Source organism: Lolium perenne, chromosome 7, assembly GCF_019359855.2.
Source record: "Lolium perenne isolate Kyuss_39 chromosome 7, Kyuss_2.0, whole genome shotgun sequence".
In the NCBI taxonomy this organism is placed as follows: domain Eukaryota; kingdom Viridiplantae; phylum Streptophyta; class Magnoliopsida; order Poales; family Poaceae; genus Lolium; species Lolium perenne.
In genome coordinates, this window is record NC_067250.2 from 7,309,863 (window position 1) to 7,330,649 (window position 20,787).

General features: G+C 45.3%; 1 protein-coding gene across 1 annotated transcript; it reads right to left on the minus strand.

The window, feature by feature from the left end:
- Nucleotides 1-3,663: 3,663 nt before the first annotated feature.
- LOC139833493 (uncharacterized) lies at nt 3,664-4,071 on the minus strand. Its single transcript, XM_071823788.1, has one exon. It carries the CDS (start codon nt 4,069-4,071, stop codon nt 3,664-3,666), a length of 408 nt encoding a protein of 135 aa, XP_071679889.1.
- Between the last annotated feature and the right edge of the window lie 16,716 nt (nt 4,072-20,787).

Sequence of the window (20,787 nt, forward strand, 5' to 3'; positions counted from 1 at the left end):
CCCTCCTCTTTGCACGTCATGGCCTTGGACCAGAAGGGCAATATAATTAACCGACGAGCGTTTCTTTCCTTCCGATCTTGGTTGCTGGTTTGGGGATTAGGAGGAGGCTATGTCTGGTATAGGTGTTGAGTTGTGTCGTCGCCGTCGGTGTCATATATTGATATGAGAGAGACGTCCCTAGCCAAAGTGATGTGGGCATTACCCTTCGGGTAACTTGTATTGTACTACCTCTTGCGGCCCAACCAGGGGCCCATGAAGATCATCCATTGGCCAAGGTGGCCTCCATGTCGGTTCTGAAGAAATATACTTTTTTTTTACGCTTAAACATGGACTCCCATTAAAATGGCTCAGCTAAATCACTGGCCAAAATAGTAACGATACAACTGGGGACAGGGCCATCCCAGTGGGAGTCAATAGACTCAGAATTTGCTCCCAGCTTTGCAAGCTCATGGGCAGCATTGTTACAGGCGCGGCGACAAAAAGAGAACTGAAAAGAATCAAAGTTTAAAGTGCACAGGCTTCTAGCTTCCTTCACCACCACACCAATTGAAGACATATCATAGTCGTTGCTCTTCAGGGCTTGTACCAGAGTAGACGCGTCCGATTCAAAGATGATGCGATTGGCGCCAATCTCATTGGCACCCTGGATCGCAGCAAGACAGGCCACAGCTTCAGATTCAAGAGCACTCCCGAGGTGCGGGGACTTACCCAAACCTGCCGCAATGAAATTGCCCGCCTGGTCTCGGATAACATAGACCCAGCCACCCGTTCCGGCACCGGCAAGGCAGGAGCCATCAAAGTTTACTTGACATGATTATCTGGAGGCTTTGCCCACTTGTGTATGTCAGGGGGCTTAGGCGGTTTTACTGGCTTCTTCAAAGATAAGAAGTCAACCAGCAGTCTTTCAACTTTGGAGCACACTACCCTGGGGTCCGTGATGCTCTCGCCAGCATTCACTTTGTTACGGATGTTCCACCACTCCCACATGAATGTTGCCGCGCGCAGCTGAGTGTCATCATCACAGTTCCACAACTCAGTGAGAAGGTCGCGCGAGGAAGTGCAGAGAGAGAGTTTATCCCGGAGGTTACCCAGCCCAAGGATATTCCAACAAGCCTTTGCAGCTTTGCATTTCAAAAAGACATGGCCCCCATCCTCATCCTGCCTGTTGCATACAGGGCATCTAGTGTCCAGGTCCACACCGATCCTATGAATCTTCATACGATTTGCAAGGCTGTTGTGTGCAACACGCCACAGAAACATCTTGATTTTGGTCGGGGCCTTCAAGTGCCAAATATGGTTCCAATCAAAAGATGGCCTGGGGTCATTGTTGGACGCAGAGCTAGCCGCCTCCTTGCCCGAGTTCCTATCACACAGCATCACCCCAAGCTTGTAAGCAGACTTGACAGAGAACTGGCCTCTAGGATCGAAGTGCCAAGCCAGAAAGTCCTCCATTCCCTCGCAGACATTGATGGAGAGAATAGCCTTCACATCATCAGGCTGGAAGAGGCTGACGACAGGATCAACGTCCCAATTGCCAGTGATGGGGTTCAGGAGATCAGCCACCAGAGAAATAGGCGATCGACCATGCAAGGATCTTGGTCTTCTAGTGTCACCAACAGGGAGCCAGGGGTCACGCCAAACTTTGATGTTGGTGCCATCGCCAACACGCCAGATCAGCCCCTCCTTGAGGAGGGCCAATCCTTTCAAAATGTTGCGCCAGGTATAGGAGATGCCCGGGGCTGCCACCGCTTCCAAGATGTTGCCATTAGGGAAATACTTTGCTCGGAGCACCCTGCCGCAGAGAGACTCAGGATCTTGAAGCAAACACCAACCCTGCCTTGCGAGCATGGCCATATTAAACAGATGCAGGTCCCTAAAACCAAGCCCTCCAACACACTTTGGTTTGGACAGGCACTCCCAACTCAGCCAATGGTGTCTTTCCTCATCCTGGTTGTTCCACCAATATCGACAAACCATGGAACTAATGTCGTCACAGAAGGTTTTGGTGATGTCGAAGCAGGACATGGCATAGGTTGGGATGGCTTGAGCCACAGCTTTCACCAAAATTTCTTTCCCAGCCCTAGAGAGGAATTTTTCTTTCCAGCCCTGGATTTTCTTCCAGATTTTTTCCTTGAGGTAGTCGAAAGCCAGCGAGACAGATCTGCCTAGGTGGACAGGCAACCCAAGGTATCTATCAGAGAAAGCCTCATCAGCTATGTGGAGAAGGCCCTTGAACTTTCTTTTGGCCGTGGAAGAGGTTCCCTTACTGAACATCACAGCCGATTTTTCCTTGTTGACCATTTGGCCAGAGGCATCTTCATAGAGAGCTAGAATGTCCTGAAGCTTTTTTGCACTCTGATCATTTACTTTCAAGAAGATGAGAGAGTCATCAGCAAAAAACAGGTGGTTTATGCGAGGGGCAGCCGGACAAACCTGGACACCTTGCAAAGAACCGTCCTCCTCAGCCTTCTTGAAGAGAGCAGAGAGGCCCTCAGCACACAATATGAAGAGATACGGGGACAGAGGGCATCCCTGGCGCAGGCCGCGCTGCGGAGTAATAACCTCAGTAAGGTTGTTGTTGACTTTCACTCTGTAAGTGACAGAGGTAATGCAGCGCATCACCAACTCAACCCAGAGGGAGTTAAAGCCCAACTTCAGCATCATATTCTTTAAAAAAGACCATTCAACTCGATCAAAAGCTTTGCTCATATCAAGCTTGACAGCAGCCAGGCCATCTCTGCCCCCCTTCCGCGTGTGCATAAAGTGAGTAGTCTCATAAGCGATCAAGATGTTATCAGTGATCAGTCTTCCCGCCACAAACGCACTTTGGCTTTGAGAAATGATGTCATCCAAGACCTCTTTAAATCTACAGGCAATCACCTTGGAGACAATCTTGAAGACAAGGTTGCAAAGGCTAATGGGCCTAAGATCCTTTATTCGCTCAGGGTTGGTGGCCTTGGGGATCAGCACGATCACGGTCTCGTTCCAACCCGCTGGAATAGCCCCACCATTCAGAACACCTAGCACTTCCTGCTGCACCTTGTCACCAACCAGGTCCCAGAAGCGCTTGTAGAAAATGGCCGGCATGCCATCAGGACCGGGGGCCTTGAGATCCCCCATGGAGTTTAGGGCAAGCTTGATTTCATCACAACAGAAAGGCTTCCTAAGGAAGGAATTCATCTCAGGGGTGACAACAGAGGGAACCACCTCAAGAAGTTCAGACTCCCTAGTACCAGCCGAAGAGGTGAAAAGATTTTGATAATAAGAAGCAATCAGGGATCTCAGATTTTTCTCCCCTTCCACGACCGTGCCATCATCAGTCTTCAACTTCTTCAGTCGATTCATCTTTTTCCTTTCCGAGGCACAGGCATGGAAAAAACTGGTGTTCTTATCGCCGTCCTTCAGCCAGTGGGCCTTGGCACGCTGCTTCCAGAAGATATTTTTCTGATCCTGAAGGCGCTCGAGCTTATATCTAAGCATGTGTTCCAAAGCAACCTGCTCATTGGAAATAACCCTTTTCCTACAGCGATTGAGCTCTTTTTTCGTTTTCTTGATACGGTTTTGGAGATCCCCCAGAATATCTTTGCTCCAAATATGGAGCTCAGCGCCCACCTTCCTAATGGCATCCGCGACAACGACATCCCCAGAGAGAAAAGCAAGCTGTCAGGCGTTTTGAACAACCCCCTCACACTCCTCTTCCTCGAGCCAGCATGCTTCAAACTTTGGTTGCTCCCTCACACCCGAGGAGCCACTGCCATGAGGATTCGGGTCCAAGATCACAATGACAGGCCTATGATCAGAATGCCTGGGGTCCCCATTGATAGCCTTGTAGGCCGGGAAATGAGTTCTCCACTCCAAATTGGCCACCGACCTGTCCAGTCTTTCTTTGATATATGTGTCCGCACGTTGGCTGTGGTTTTGCCAAGTATATGGGTCGCCAATAAACCCCAAGTCCTCCAGCTCACAGAACTCCAGAGCCATTCTGAACTTGTCCATGCAGGATTGCTTCTTAGGGACACCACCCTGCTTCTCGCTGGCAAAGAGGACCTCGTTGAAATCCCCAAAACACATCCATGGTAGATCAGACTGACCATGAAGAATGCATAGCAGCTTCCAAGTCTTCTCCCTTGCACCCGCCTGCGGCTCACCATAGATGCCTGATGTCTATGTTCCCCCTCCTTTCCTGTAGACAGTGTTGGGCCTCCAAGAGCAGAGGTTTGTAGAACAGCAGCAAGTTTTCCCTTAAGTGGATACCCAAGGTTTATCGAACTCAGGGAGGAAGAGGTCAAAGATATCCCTCTCATGCAACCCTGCAACCACAAAGCAAGAAGTCTCTTGTGTCCCCAACACACCTAATAGGTGCACTAGTTCGGCGAAGAGATAGTGAAATACAGGTGGTATGAATATATATGAGCAGTAGCAACGGTGCCAGAAAATAGCTTGCTGGCGTGTAGTTGATGGTGGTAGTATTGCAGCAGTAGTAACACAGTAAAGAAACGGTAAACAAACGAGAGTAACGCAGCAGTATTTAGGAGCAAGGCCTAGGGATTACACTTTCACTAGTGGACACTCTCAACATTGATCACATAACAGAATAGATAAATGCATACTCTACACTCTTGTTGGATGATGAACACATTGCGTAGGATTACACGAACCCTCAATGCCAGAGTTAACAAGCTCCACAATTAATGTTCATATTTTAGTAACCTTATAGTGTAAGATAGATCAAAAGACTAAACCAAGTACTAACATAGCATGCACACTGTCACCTTCATGCATATGTAGGAGGAATAGATCACATAAATATTATCATAGCAATAGTTAACTTCGCAATCTACAAGAGATCATGATCATAGCATAAACCAAGTACTAACACGGTGCACACACTGTCACCTTTACACACGTGCAGGAGGAATAAAACTACTTTAATAACATTGCTAGAGTAGCACATAGATGAATTGTGATACAAAACTCATATGAATCTCAATCATGTAAAGCAGCTCATGAGATCATTGTATTGAGGTACATGGGAGAGATGAACCACATAGCTACCGGTACAGCCCTGAGCCTCGATGGAGAACTACTCCCTCCTCATGGGAGCAGCAGCGGTGATGAAGATGGCGGTGGAGATGGCAGCGGTGTCGATGGAGAAGCCTTCCGGGGGCACTTCCCCGTTCCGGCAGGGTGCCGGAACAGAGACTCCTGTCCCCCAGATCTTGGCCTCGCGATGGCGGCGGCTCTGGAAGGTTTCTGTGGTTTTCGTCGAACGTATCAGGGTTTTCGCGACGGAGGCTTTAAATAGGCGGAAGGGCAGCCTCGGAAGGTCGAAGGGGCGCCGACACTATAGAGGCGGCGCGGCCAGGGCCTGGGCCGCGCCGGCCTATGGTCCGGCCCCCGTGGGTCCACTGGGCGACTCTCGGGTGTTACGGATGCTTCCGGGCAAAATAGGAACACAGGCGTTGATTTCGTCCAATTCCGAGAATATTTCGTTACTAGGATTTCTGAAAACAAAAACAGCAGAAAAACAGGAACGGCACTTCGGCATCTTGTTAATAGGTTAGTTCCGTAAAATGCACGAATATGACATAAAGTGTGCATAAAACATGTAGATAACATCAATAATGTGGCATGGAACATAAGAAATTATCGATACGTCGGAGACGTATCAGCATCCCCAAGCTTAGTTCTGCTCGTCCCGAGCAGGTAAAACGATAACACAGATAATTTCTGGAGTGACATGCCATCATAACCTTGATCATACTATTTGTAAAGCATATGTAGTGAATGCAGCGATCAAAACAATGGTAATGACATGAGTAAACAAGTGAATCATAAAGCAAAGACTTTTCATGAATAGCACTTCAAGACAAGCATCAATAAGTCTTGCACAAGAGTTAACTCATAAAGCAATAATTCAAAGTAAAGGTATTGAAGCAATACAAAGGAAGATTAAGTTTCAGCGGTTGCTTTCAACTTGTAACATGTATATCTCATGGATAGTTGTCAATGCAAGTGCAATAAGCAAATATGTAAGAATCAATGCACAGTTCACACAAGTGTTTGCTTCTTGAGGTGGAGAGAAATAGGTGAACTGACTCAACATTGAAAGTAAAAGAATTGTCCTCCATAGAGGAAAAGCATCGATTGCTATATTTGTGCTAGAGCTTTGATTTTGAAAACATGAAACAATTTTGTCAACGGTAGTAATAAAGCATATGTATCATGTAAATTATATCTTACAAGTTGCAAGCCTCATGCATAGTGTACTAATACTGCCCGCACCTTGTCCTAATTAGCTTGGACTACCGGATCATCACAATGCACATGTTTTGACCAAGTGTCACAAAGGGGTACCTCTATGCCGCCTGTACAAAGGTCTAAGGAGAAAGCTCGCATTGGATTTCTCGCTATTGATTATTCTTCAACTTAGACATCCATACCGGGACAACATAGACAACAGATAATGGACTCCTCTTTTATGCATAAGCATGTAACAACAATTAATAATTTTCTCATTTGAGATTGAGGATATATGTCCAAAACTGAAACTTCCACCATGGATCATGGCTTTAGTTAGCGGCCCAATGTTCTTCTCTAACAATATGCATGCTTAACCATAAGGTGGTAGATCGCTCTTACTTCAGACAAGACGAACATGCATAGCAACTCACATGAAATTCAACAATGAATAGTTGATGGCGTCCCCAGTAAACATGGTTATCGCACAACAAGCAACTTAATAAGAGATAAAGTGCATAATTACATATTCAATACCACAATAGTTTTTAAGCTATTTGTCCCATGAGCTATATATTGTAAAGGTGATGATGGAATTTTAAAGGTAGCACTCAAGCAATTTACTTTGGAATGGCGGAAAATACCATGTAGTAGGTAGGTATGGTGGACACAAATGGCATAGTGGTTGGCTCAAGTATTTTGGATGCATGAGAGGTATTCCCTCTCGATACAAGGTTTAGGCTAGCAAGGCTATTTGAAACAAACACAAGGATGAACCGGTGCAGCAAAACTCACATAAAAGACATATTGAAAACATTATAAGACTCTACACCGTCTTCCTTGTTGTTCAAACTCAATACTAGAAATTATCTAGACCTTAGAGAGACCAATTATGCAAACCAAATTTTAGCATGCTCTATGTATTTCTTCATTAATAGGTGCAAAGCATATGATGCAAGAGCTTAAACATGAGCACAACAATTGCCAAGTATCACATTACCCAAGACATTTATAGCAATTACTACATGTATCATTTTCCAATTCCAACCATATAACAATTTAACGAAGAAGAAACTTCGCCATGAATACTATGAGTAGAAACTAAGGACATACTTGTCCATATGCTACAGCGGAGCGTGTCTCTCTCCCATAAAGTGAATGCTAGGATCCATTTTATTCAAACAAAACAAAAAACAAAAACAAACCGACGCTCCAAGAAAAGCACATAAGATGTGATGGAATAAAAATATAGTTTCAGGGGAGGAACCTGATAATGTTGTCGATGAAGAAGGGGATGCCTTGGGCATCCCCAAGCTTAGATGCTTGAGTCTTCTTGATATATGCAGGGGTGAACCACCGGGGCATCCCCAAGCTTAGAGCTTTCACTCTCCTTGATCATGTTGCATCATACTCCTCTCTTGATCCTTGAAAACTTCCTCCACACCAAACTTAGAACAACTCATTAGAGGGTTAGTGCACAATAAAAATTAACATATTCAGAGGTGACACAATCATTCTTAACACTTCTGGACATTGCATAATGCTACTGGATATTAGTGGATCAAAGAAATTCATCCAACATAGCAAAAGAGGCAATGCGAAATAAAAGGCAGAATCTGTCAAAACAGAACAGTTCGTATTGACGAATTTTAAAATGGCACCATACTTGCTCAAATGAAAATGCTCAAATTGAATGAAAGTTGCGTACATATCTGAGGATCATGCACGTAAATTGGCTTAATTTTCTGAGCTACCTACAGGGAGGTAGACCCAGATTCGTGACAGCAAAGAAATCTGGAACTGCGCAGTAATCCAAATCTAGTACTTACTTTTCTATCAACGGCTTTACTTGGCACAATAAAACACAAAACTAAGATAAGGAGAGGTTGCTACAGTAGTAAACAACTTCCAAGACACAAATATAAAACAAAGTACTGTAGCAAAATAACACATGGGTTATCTCCCAAGAAGTTCTTTTCTTTATAGCCATTAAGATGGGCTCAGCAGTTTTAATGATGCACTCGCAAGAAATAGTATTTGAAGCAAAAGAGAGCATCAAGAGGCAAATTCAAAACACATTTAAGTCTAACATGTTTCCTATGCATAGGAATCTTGTAAATAAACAAGTTCATGAAGAGCAAAGTAACAAGCATAGGAAGATAAAACAAGTATAGCTTGAAAAATTTCAGCACATGGAGAGGCATTTTAGTAACATGAAAATTTCTACAACCATATTTTCCTCTCTCATAATAACTTTCAGTAGCAACATGAGCAAACTCAACAATATAACTATCACATAAAGCATTCTTATCATGAGTCTCATGCATAAAATTATTACTACTCCCAACATAAGCATAGTCAATTTTATTAGTTGTAGTGGGAGCAAATTCAACAAAGTAGCTATCATTATTATTCTCATCATCAAATATAGGAGGCATATTGTATTCATAATCAAATTTATCCTCCATAACAGGTGGCAACAAAAGACTACTATCATTATAATCATCATATATAGGAGGCAAAGTATCATCAAAGAAAGTTTTCTCCTCAATGCTTGGTGGACTAAAAAGATCATGCTCATCAAAACCAGCTTCCCCAAGCTTAGAATTTTCCATATCATTAGCAACAATGGTATTCAAAGTGTTCATACTAACATGTTCCATGGGTTTTTTAATTTTCAGATCAAACCATTCTAAATCAGGAAAAAGACTAAAAAGCTCACCAATTTTTTTGTTGTTTTCCATTATGCCTAACTAGTGTAAACAAGAAACAAAAAGTTGCAATTGCAGGATCTAAAGGAAATAGCTTCGAGTACTTACAATGGCGGAAAATAGCTTGGTAGCCGAGGTCCGGAGTGTGAGTACCTTTTACCTTTCCTCCCCGGCAACGGCGCCAGAAAAGTGCTTGATGTCTACGTTCCCCCTCCTTTCACTGTAGACGGTGTTGGGCCTCCAAGAGCGAGAGGTTTGTAGAACAGCAGCAAGTTTTCCCTTAAGTGGATACCCAAGGTTTATCGAACTCAGGGAGGAAGAGGTCAAAGATATCCCTCTCATGCAACCCTGCAACCACAAAGCAAGAAGTCTCTTGTGTCCCCAACACACCTAATAGGTGCACTAGTTCGGCGAAGAGATAGTGAAATACAGGTGGTATGAATATATATGAGCAGTAGCAACGGTGCCAGAAAATAGCTTACTGGCGTGTAGTTGATGGTGGTAGTATTGCAGCAGTAGTAACACAGTAAAACAGTAAACAAGCAGTAGTAACGCAGCAGTATTTAGGAGCAAGGCCTAGGGATTACACTTTCACTAGTGGACACTCTCAACATTGATCACATAACAGAATAGATAAATGCATACTCTACACTCTTGTTGGATGATGAACACATTGCGTAGGATTACACGAACCCTCAATGCCAGAGTTAACAAGCTCCACAATTAATGTTCATATTTTAGTAACCTTATAGTGTAAGATAGATCAAAAGACTAAACCAAGTACTAACATAGCATGCACACTGTCACCTTCATGCATATGTAGGAGGAATAGATCACATCAATATTATCATAGCAATAGTTAACTTCGCAATCTACAAGAGATCATGATCATAGCATAAACCAAGTACTAACACGGTGCACACACTGTCACCTTTACACACGTGCAGGAGGAATAAAACTACTTTAATAACATTGCTAGAGTAGCACATAGATGAATTGTGATACAAAACTCATATGAATCTCAATCATGTAAAGCAGCTCATGAGATCATTGTATTGAGGTACATGGGAGAGATGAACCACATAGCTACCGGTACAGCCCTGAGCCTCGATGGAGAACTACTCCCTCCTCATGGGAGCAGCAGCGGTGATGAAGATGGCGGTGGAGATGGCAGCGGTGTCGATGGAGAAGCCTTCCGGGGGCACTTCCCCGTTCCGGCAGGGTGCCGGAACAGAGACTCCTGTCCCCCAGATCTTGGCCTCGCGATGGCGGCGGCTCTGGAAGGTTTCTGTGGTTTTCGTCGAACGTATCAGGGTTTTCGCGACGGAGGCTTTAAATAGGCGGAAGGGCAGCCTCGGAAGGTCGAAGGGGCGCCGACACTATAGGGCGGCGCGGCCAGGGCCTGGGCCGCGCCGGCCTATGGTCTGGGCCCCCTGTGGGTCCACTCTGGCGACTCTCGGGTGTTCTGGATGCTTCCGGGCAAAATAGGAACCTGGGCGTTGATTTCGTCCAATTCCGAGAATATTTCGTTACTAGGATTTCTGAAACCAAAAACAGCAGAAAACAGGAACTGGCACTTCGGCATCTTGTTAATAGGTTAGTTCCAGAAAATGCACGAATATGACATAAAGTGTGCATAAAACATGTAGATAACATCAATAATGTGGCATGGAACATAAGAAATTATCGATACGTCGGAGACGTATCAGCATCCCCAAGCTTAGTTCTGCTCGTCCCGAGCAGGTAAAACGATAACACAGATAATTTCTGGAGTGACATGCCATCATAACCTTGATCATACTATTTGTAAAGCATATGTAGTGAATGCAGCGATCAAAACAATGGTAATGACATGAGTAAACAAGTGAATCATAAAGCAAAGACTTTTCATGAATAGCACTTCAAGACAAGCATCAATAAGTCTTGCACAAGAGTTAACTCATAAAGCAATAATTCAAAGTAAAGGTATTGAAGCAATACAAAGGAAGATTAAGTTTCAGCGGTTGCTTTCAACTTGTAACATGTATATCTCATGGATAGTTGTCAATGCAAGTGCAATAAGCAAATATGTAAGAATCAATGCACAGTTCACACAAGTGTTTGCTTCTTGAGGTGGAGAGAAATAGGTGAACTGACTCAACATTGAAAGTAAAAGAATTGTCCTCCATAGAGGAAAAGCATCGATTGCTATATTTGTGCTAGAGCTTTGATTTTGAAAACATGAAACAATTTTGTCAACGGTAGTAATAAAGCATATGTATCATGTAAATTATATCTTACAAGTTGCAAGCCTCATGCATAGTGTACTAATAGTGCCCGCACCTTGTCCTAATTAGCTTGGACTACCGGATCATCACAATGCACATGTTTTGACCAAGTGTCACAAAGGGGTACCTCTATGCACTTTGTACAAAGGTCTAAGGAGAAAGCTCGCATTGGATTTCTCGCTATTGATTATTCTTCAACTTAGACATCCATACCGGGACAACATAGACAACAGATAATGGACTCCTCTTTTATGCATAAGCATGTAACAACAATTAATAATTTTCTCATTTGAGATTGAGGATATATGTCCAAAACTGAAACTTCCACCATGGATCATGGCTTTAGTTAGCGGCCCAATGTTCTTCTCTAACAATATGCATGCTTAACCATAAGGTGGTAGATCGCTCTTACTTCAGACAAGACGAACATGCATAGCAACTCACATGAAATTCAACAATGAATAGTTGATGGCGTCCCCAGTAAACATGGTTATCGCACAACAAGCAACTTAATAAGAGATAAAGTGCATAATTACATATTCAATACCACAATAGTTTTTAAGCTATTTGTCCCATGAGCTATATATTGTAAAGGTGATGATGGAATTTTAAAGGTAGCACTCAAGCAATTTACTTTGGAATGGCGGAAAATACCATGTAGTAGGTAGGTATGGTGGACACAAATGGCATAGTGGTTGGCTCAAGTATTTTGGATGCATGAGAGGTATTCCCTCTCGATACAAGGTTTAGGCTAGCAAGGCTATTTGAAACAAACACAAGGATGAACCGGTGCAGCAAAACTCACATAAAAGACATATTGAAAACATTATAAGACTCTACACCGTCTTCCTTGTTGTTCAAACTCAATACTAGAAATTATCTAGACCTTAGAGAGACCAATTATGCAAACCAAATTTTAGCATGCTCTATGTATTTCTTCATTAATAGGTGCAAAGCATATGATGCAAGAGCTTAAACATGAGCACAACAATTGCCAAGTATCACATTACCCAAGACATTTATAGCAATTACTACATGTATCATTTTCCAATTCAGTTAACAAGCTCCACAATTAATGTTCATATTTTAGTAACCTTATAGTGTAAGATAGATCAAAAGACTAAACCAAGTACTAACATAGCATGCACACTGTCACCTTCATGCATATGTAGGAGGAATAGATCACATCAATATTATCATAGCAATAGTTAACTTCGCAATCTACAAGAGATCATGATCATAGCATAAACCAAGTACTAACATGGTGCACACACTGTCACCTTTACACACGTGCAGGAGGAATAAAACTACTTTAATAACATTGCTAGAGTAGCACATAGATGAATTGTGATACAAAACTCATATGAATCTCAATCATGTAAAGCAGCTCATGAGATCATTGTATTGAGGTACATGGGAGAGATGAACCACATAGCTACCGGTACAGCCCTGAGCCTCGATGGAGAACTACTCCCTCCTCATGGGAGCAGCAGCGGTGATGAAGATGGCGGTGGAGATGGCAGCGGTGTCGATGGAGAAGCCTTCCGGGGGCACTTCCCCGTTCCGGCAGGGTGCCGGAACAGAGACTCCTGTCCCCCAGATCTTGGCCTCGCGATGGCGGCGGCTCTGGAAGGTTTCTGTGGTTTTCGTCGAACGTATCAGGGTTTTCGCGACGGAGGCTTTAAATAGGCGGAAGGGCAGCCTCGGAAGGTCGAAGGGGCGCCGACACTATAGGGCGGCGCGGCCAGGGCCTGGGCCGCGCCGGCCTATGGTCTGGGCCCCCTGTGGGTCCACTCTGGCGACTCTCGGGTGTTCTGGATGCTTCCGGGCAAAATAGGAACCTGGGCGTTGATTTCGTCCAATTCCGAGAATATTTCGTTACTAGGATTTCTGAAACCAAAAACAGCAGAAAACAGGAACTGGCACTTCGGCATCTTGTTAATAGGTTAGTTCCAGAAAATGCACGAATATGACATAAAGTGTGCATAAAACATGTAGATAACATCAATAATGTGGCATGGAACATAAGAAATTATCGATACGTCGGAGACGTATCAATGCCCGTGAGCCTCCATGTGAAGCCATCATCTCCGGTGATGACCGCATCGATGTGGTAGCGGGACATCCCCGGATTCACAGCAAGATTAACGTCTTTCTTCCAAAGCAGGGCCAAACCCCCGCTCCGGCCGTCACAACTCTTCACCTCCATGTTTGGCATGTTCAACAGCACTTGAATGCGCTTCATCCCCTCCTTGTCAAGCTTTGTTTCAGACAAGAAGAGAACATCAGGAGCTTCTGCCTTCCATAACTCAAGAAGGCCCAAAACTGCCGGCTGGTTCCCAAGCCCCCGACAGTTGTATGCAATAGCTTTCATTGCTTACTGCAGGGTTGAATAGGCAGCCCCGCGTCAGAATTAACACCCTTCCCGGATGAGTTGCGCACATACACCGAACGTTCAATTTTTTGTTCTTGGCCACTCCTTAGCTTCTTCACGCTGCCTTGTCCAGTGTCAAAACCTGCACCACAAGTTCCAGCCCCAGTCACACAGGACGACCTCACAGGTACCACAACCAAAGCAGAGCTCTTGTCAATTTGATCGATCAAATCCCCTTCGGGGGAAGACACACCAGCCCCCACGCTGCATGCACTAGGCTTCCTCTTCAAAGTGGGTTGAACCAGAGAGCCGTTGTTCGGAAAAAGCTGACGGGCAACTTCAGAAGCCAAAGCCTTTTCGGTGCTGGCACCAACCTTTGCAGGCGGGGAGTTCACGATATGTTCCCCGAGTTTCAGCGGATCCCCATCCGCGGAGGTCCTGCTGGTAGCAGAGCTTGGCCCAGATTTTCGGCTGCCCCCTCCACGATCCTTTGAGCCACTGTTCCAAGACGCAGAGGCAGCGGCTTGTTCGAAAGATTGCATTCTTCTACGCCTTTCTTCAGGTGCTCTCAGATTTCTATCGAAAGGGAGCTTTCCCAAAGCATCCCTATCAGCAGGGCTCTTGCATTCGAGCTCACCGTGGCCGATGAGGCCACAGCCAAAACAGAAGAACGGGAGCTTCTCATATTGCAGGTTGAAACTTTCATCGCGGCCGTCGCGGCGGATAATCACCCAGCGCCGCAGCGGTTGGTCAAAAGGGATGGCCACCTTAGCACGAAGGAAAGTGCCAGACGCCACCCCAAATTCATCAACATCGACTGAGCAATTCTTGTCAATGAGTTTTGCAATCTTCAGACCCTTCTTATTATTCATCCACTCGAAAGGTAAGTTCAGAATTCTCACCCAAATAGTCATGGAGTCGAAGCGAACATCGGAGGGCCTGAGCCGAGGATCATGAGGTTGCAAAAGAACGGCGTGCCGCCCCACCATCCACGGCGTCCCCTCCAGCACCCGGTCCCGGTCATCACAGGTTGCAAAGACGGCCACGAAGACATTGTCTCCCGCAGGCCTAATCCGCAGGCCCCTTGGGTTGCCCCAGGCAGGCTTCATTGCTGCCCGAACAGACTGGATATGAGTGGTATGCGGCGAGAGCACCTTGCCGTCCAGCGCCCACAGCTCCGCCGCAGCACCCGAATCATCTTCATCATCGCTCATCTCGACGACCTCGGTCTCATCTGCGAGCAAATTCAGGCGACCCATCATTGAGTTAACACCTTCTTCAGCACCCTCCACAGGGGCTGCCAAGCCCTGCAGCACCTCACGGGCTTCAGACATCACACAAGCACGAAGCTACACGGGACAGGGGTGAGAGGAACTCAGCCAAGCCAGGATAAAACAGCCGCAGAAGCGAAGCTGTGAAGGGAATCCGCCGCCGGTCGTGACCCACGGGGAAAAGATTGCAAACTCACCGGAAGCGAGGCAAAAGAAATTTGGGACTGTTCGAGGCGGATCTAACGGGAGGGAGGGAGATGGCCGCTGACTGAACTAGCAGGGGCGGGCCATGAGAAGGGGCATCCGCCCACCGGAGTGGAGAGCGGCCGGAGGCTGGTGGAAAGGGGGGTCGGGGCGGCGGCGGCGGAGGCCAGGGCTAGGTCGCCTCCATTTTCGTCCTTCGGATCCGATGAATCTAAAATATTGGAGTTGTTGGATGTAGGAAAACACAACGCATCAGATTTGAGCTCTGAAGAAATATACTTGATGAACAAGGTAAGAAGACGAAGAACAAGGAAAGTTTAGACGTAGAACTCTCTGTAACCTAGTCGTACCCGGACAGACCTCGAAACCTGGCTCACAATATAAGGGTCATGAGAGTGTCTGCCGAGGGACACACAATCAACTTAGCCATAACCATCTTAAGTCTAGTGCTAGGTCATACGAAATCTTAGCTTCTGGACGAGTTCATAGTCGAAGCATTCGGCTACCCCATTGTAACTCGATATTCTCAATAATCAAGATTAGACAAGCAGGAAGTAAGGGTTTTACCTCATCGAGGGCCCCGAACCTGGGGAAATATCTCTCCCCGTTTGTTTGGTATCCGATGTCTCGTATCAGCCTGCAGGATTCTGTCAACCCTAAGCCCCAAAAGGTGGGCATTGTCGAGGAGTACCCTCGACACAAAGACTCCGTCCTACTTTGATCCGGGGAAGGAATCGGTGTCAGTTACGATGCAACCCGGAGAGCACCCCGGGCTCGAACAACCATTGGACATGAGTGCATCTTTAGGCTCAGGGCAAACAGCTGATCAGTTGGATCAGAAATTATTCCCACAACAACAAAAACAACAAAAAGGTTGGATGAGATATTTCCCGTCCGCAGGCCTGGTCTTAAAGATATACTACCTCCATTTCATCCCAAAGTTTAAGTCTTATATTATTTTTAGAAAGTCGAACTATGTAAAGTTTGACTAAGCTTTTACCAAAAAATCGTTAACATACAAAATATAAAATTAGTATCATTAAATAGATAATTAAATATATTTTCGTATGTTATCTACAAATATTATATTTTTAATAGATTTTAAAAATTTAGTTAAACTTTACTTGGTTTGACTTTTCAAAAAAAATCCTTAAGCTTTAGGATGGAGGTGGTATTCATTTGTTGTACATCTTAGTGTCATGAATTAATTTAGAGCTTTCTTTGAGAAAGACATCCATCTATTATAAAAGTTCGACAGAGGAACAAATCACAAACATAATAAAATCTTCATTGACATTTGTGCACCACCAAACGACCACTAGCGTGGCCAGGGCAAGCCGCCAACATGCTGCTATTGCGGCTCCCCTACCCGTGCTGACCTGACTTTGTTATTTATTAATTGCAGTACAATAAATGTGCTTGTGAATATAAATATGAAAAATATGTGACCAATATGTTCCTCAATAGAAAGTAGTCTCATTTTAATTGTTAACTAGCAATGTAACTAGTGCGTTTGCGTAGCTAAATTTATACAAAATACATTTCATTTGTTTTCTTGTTTACAATCTCAAAAAGGCTTTTACTATAGAATGGCTATTAATATATATTACTACTGCAAGAAATACAAGACACACATGACCGGCATGTTTTGTTATATTCTTATCCATGTTAAGAAAAGTTAGAATTCTTGTATCTCAGAATTATTTGTATCACATTCTGACCTTCCAATAATTAACATCTCAATGTGGTCAGTATAACTAAGTTTTATCTAACCTTGATAGTTTCTTGACTTATCCCCAAAAAATATAGAGCATAATAATATTAATCTAAATTTTATTTCCTGATAACCACTTTCTCCACTAGTTACATTCATCTTTAAGAGGATCTTCTAAATGCAATTGAAACACTTTCTTGAAATTAAACTCTGACCTATAAAAAGGCCTTTGTTCCTCAAGAGTGTGTAGTACAAGAATTACTTTGTTGCAGTTTTGGATTAGACCTTTTATTCTTGCAAGGCTAACATGCCATTTTTTAAGGTCAGCTCTCAAACCTTTCAACTTATCAACCAAAATAGCTGAACTATAAGATTTGCAGGATTTTTTGAGCCCAAGATGTTGATACACATTCCATGAAACCTGGGAGGTCAACCCAATAATTCTCAAAACACAATAATTTGGCTTAGGGATAGAGGTGTCAATGTTCACTACACATGCCACATGGTCCGGTCTAGTTTTAACAAGGGGTGGAACCGCTGAATTTGGATTATCAGCTATCCAGTTAGAACTTTGAAGAAACCAACCCAGCTACTCTAGAAAAGAGGTTGGTTATTTGACCAGGTGTATTCTCTTCCTTTTAAGGGAATCTCTAGTAACCCCAAGTGCCCAATCACCTCCTTAAATATGAACATATCATTCATATCCCCCCTAACTTGTTTCAAGGTTCGAATCTGATAGAATACTTTATCTACTAAAATTAATTCACTTTTTTCTTTGTTTTTGAAACTTTATCCATTTTTTTATAGAATTTTAGGTGAAGGAATGAAATTAAAATCTCCAAGAAGAAGCCAATTGGCAGCAACAGAAAAATGTAGGTTATACAACCATGAAACAAAAGATCCCTTTCCAAGCCCAGGCAAGGGCCATATACAGAAACTAAAGTCCAGCTGGCGTTATTATGATTGGATGTGAATTTTATGACAATGCCACAATTTTGCAATTCAACCAACTATCCAATGAAAATTGATGAATTCCAAAGAATAATACTGCGTTGTTGCAGATGCTGGTGTAATTGGTATCTTCATGATATTAATACATTCCCTTCGTCAAAAAAAATACTTGAATATTTTTGTTACATGTGAACAATATGTGTGATGGCTAAAATTTAAGAGGCATAGCAACTCATGGGTATTCAGCTAGCAATTCTAATATTTTTTAAACAAAAAGCAATCAATTTGGAATGAAAAAATAATTAAGGTGGGATGTGTTTATCGTTCCTATTCAACATTTTGTGACATGGCACCTTAGTCAGCTGGCACATTATGCTGACGTGTGGCGTGCAGTTTTTAAGTTGGGGAAAAGTGTAGAGTAAAGCACGTTGGTCTGTGGTGTAAAAATAGGAAAACTATTAAGCTTGGGTAGCGACAAGTGATAGCCACGGGTAAAAGTAAAATCTAGTCTTTTATTCTTGTGTATCTCAGAGAGTACAGGACTACATAGATGCATTCAAAATCACACATGGAGTGGTAGTAAGATGCAGACACATGCCTAGCGTAGCTACTAGCTACCTCGACTAGTTGTATAATGGATCCCTCGCGCAGGTGGCATCGCAGGGGCTGAGGCAGTCGGACATGCAGCGATTCATTCCCGACGTGTTGCAGTAGTTGCATCCTGTGTATTGGACGTAGCAGCGGCCGCGGCAGTCGAAGTCGCCGGCGGCTTTGCAGTCGCAGCTACAGGTTCCGTCGTTGCAGCAGGCCGTGCAATTGCTATTCATCGCCCGGCACTCGTCGCAGACCGTCTGGTTCTGGGGGCTGCACGTCGCATTGCATCCCGCGGTCACAGTGGCGATGCAGTTCGACTGACATGCCGGGACGAGAGGGGCGCGGCACTCGCTGCATGATACCTGCGGTGCCGGCCCAGGCGCAGGTGCGAGGGCCGGTGGTGTCACCGGCGCAGGCGGCGGTGGTGGTGTCTCCAGCGCAGGCGGCGGTGGTGGTGGCGGTGTCTCCAGCGCAGGCGGTGGTGGTGCCGGTCCTAGCGACGGACAGCGGCCCAAGGAAGGTAGAACCAGCATGGATAGTACCGCCGCTACCGCGGCCGCCCTGAATGCAGCTGAACCTGAAGACATAGTCGTACAACAAGTTCGCTAGCTGAATATATGGATGAGAGCCAAGGGATGAGCTAAGCGAGATGCCTGCGTTTGGTTGGTGCCCAATTTGATGGAGCTGGGGACACTATTTATAGGCACACCTAGACCCAGTTTACATTAGTGAATTAAAAGTCAGCTGGATTGCTATAGCTAGATCTGCATTGGATGTCAACTCTACCAGGCTAGCATTGGATCGCGCGTATATAAATATATCCATGTCAGATCGTGCTCGATAATACAACCCGTTCTTCTTTTCAAGGAGCTTACTCTTACCAAGCAGGGGCAGACGTAGGATAAATTTTTAGAGGGGGCAAACATATAATAAGTGATGCAAATATCATTTTTAAGTGGGGACAAATCAGACTTTAGCTTAACATATTATAAGGTTTCAGAAAATTGAGTAGGGGCAGCTGCCCCCCTTGGCTACGATTAGAGCATCTCCACCGGCCAAGAGAGGCAGAACGATATTTACCGTATCAAAATAAATAGTTTATATCTAAAAAGGATAAAGGGAATATATTAATATCAAAAGATACCAATTACACCCAGCCTCTGCAACAACGCCCCACTCTAATGGCAGTACGGATGCACACAGCCAAAAAAGAGAAAAGAAAACTAAGAAATAAAAGTCCCGCTACAGCCTTCTAGACCTAGCAACAGCAATACAACCACCACCATGACAACACTTGAAGTACAGACTCTCCAAAAGCGACGCCTCCAAGAAGGAAACAGTGCACCAGCGCCGTCGTCGCCCGACCAAAGGTCTTAGGATTTCTCCCTGAAGATAGTCTCCACTCTCAAAACAATGCCTCCAACAAGAACATTGCCAGGCACAACCAGTTAAGGCCAGACCTTGGGTTTTCACCCTGAGAGGTAAGACTCCGAACTTCCACTGTGCTGCCGCCCCCACATGCATACCACTGCTGCAAGCCCGGAACGCCAAGCAGATCCCTCAACATCACGTTGACTCGAACCTCCTTTAGTCAGTCCACCAATCCGGCCTTCATGATATTCCTTCTTCTGACTTCACCATGGACCAAAAAGTCACCAGATGTCAACACAGAATATAGCTTCGCGGCGCTCCCTCCGGATCCAAACGGTCGGAATAAAAACATGGGTGCGCGCGACCGAATACCACCCGATCCAGCAAACTGCAGGCAAAATATGCACTGTTCCATTCGCCAGCGGAGCTTTCCGGAACTCATCTCTCCAGCCAGATCAAAGCAAACTGACCTCCGGTAGATCTTCATCTTCGCTTGCGAGAAATCCGAGGACCGCCACCAAAAACAAAGCAAGACCAGCAGCCCCCACGCCGCCAGTCCCTCCTGCCGGATCACCAGGGAAGAAGACGGCGGCGCGGATCATGCGTACCACCGTTGAACCGTCACCGGGGCGGAGGCCGCCACCGCTCCACCGAATCCTCCATAGCTACTGACGGAGAGCATCAAGCCCCGACCAAGTAGTCGTGCCGCCCGGCTTCCTCCACCGGCGCTTCATCACCTCCCATGGAACGCCACCGTGGAAACCCTCTCCTCCCCCTCGTCGTTCGACGGAAGGGGCGCCGCCACCGCCGTCGTGGCCGAGGCCGGGGCCGGGGCTGTGGCCGGGGCCAAGGCCAAGGCCGGGCCGGGGCTGAGGCCGGCAGCAGCGGCGGCTGAGGTGCAGCGATCCGGGGGTGGCTGCTCGGAGCGGGGCGGGTAGATCCTCCGCCGCCGCCCGGGAGGGGGGCGGGAGAGGAGGAGGCGGCGGCTAGGTTAGAGGAGGAGAACAAACTGAAGTAGAGGGATGGCATCGTTCTGTAGCTACTTTTAAAAGAGGTTATCATAGCATGCCAAGCTGGAAAAGAAATCGAG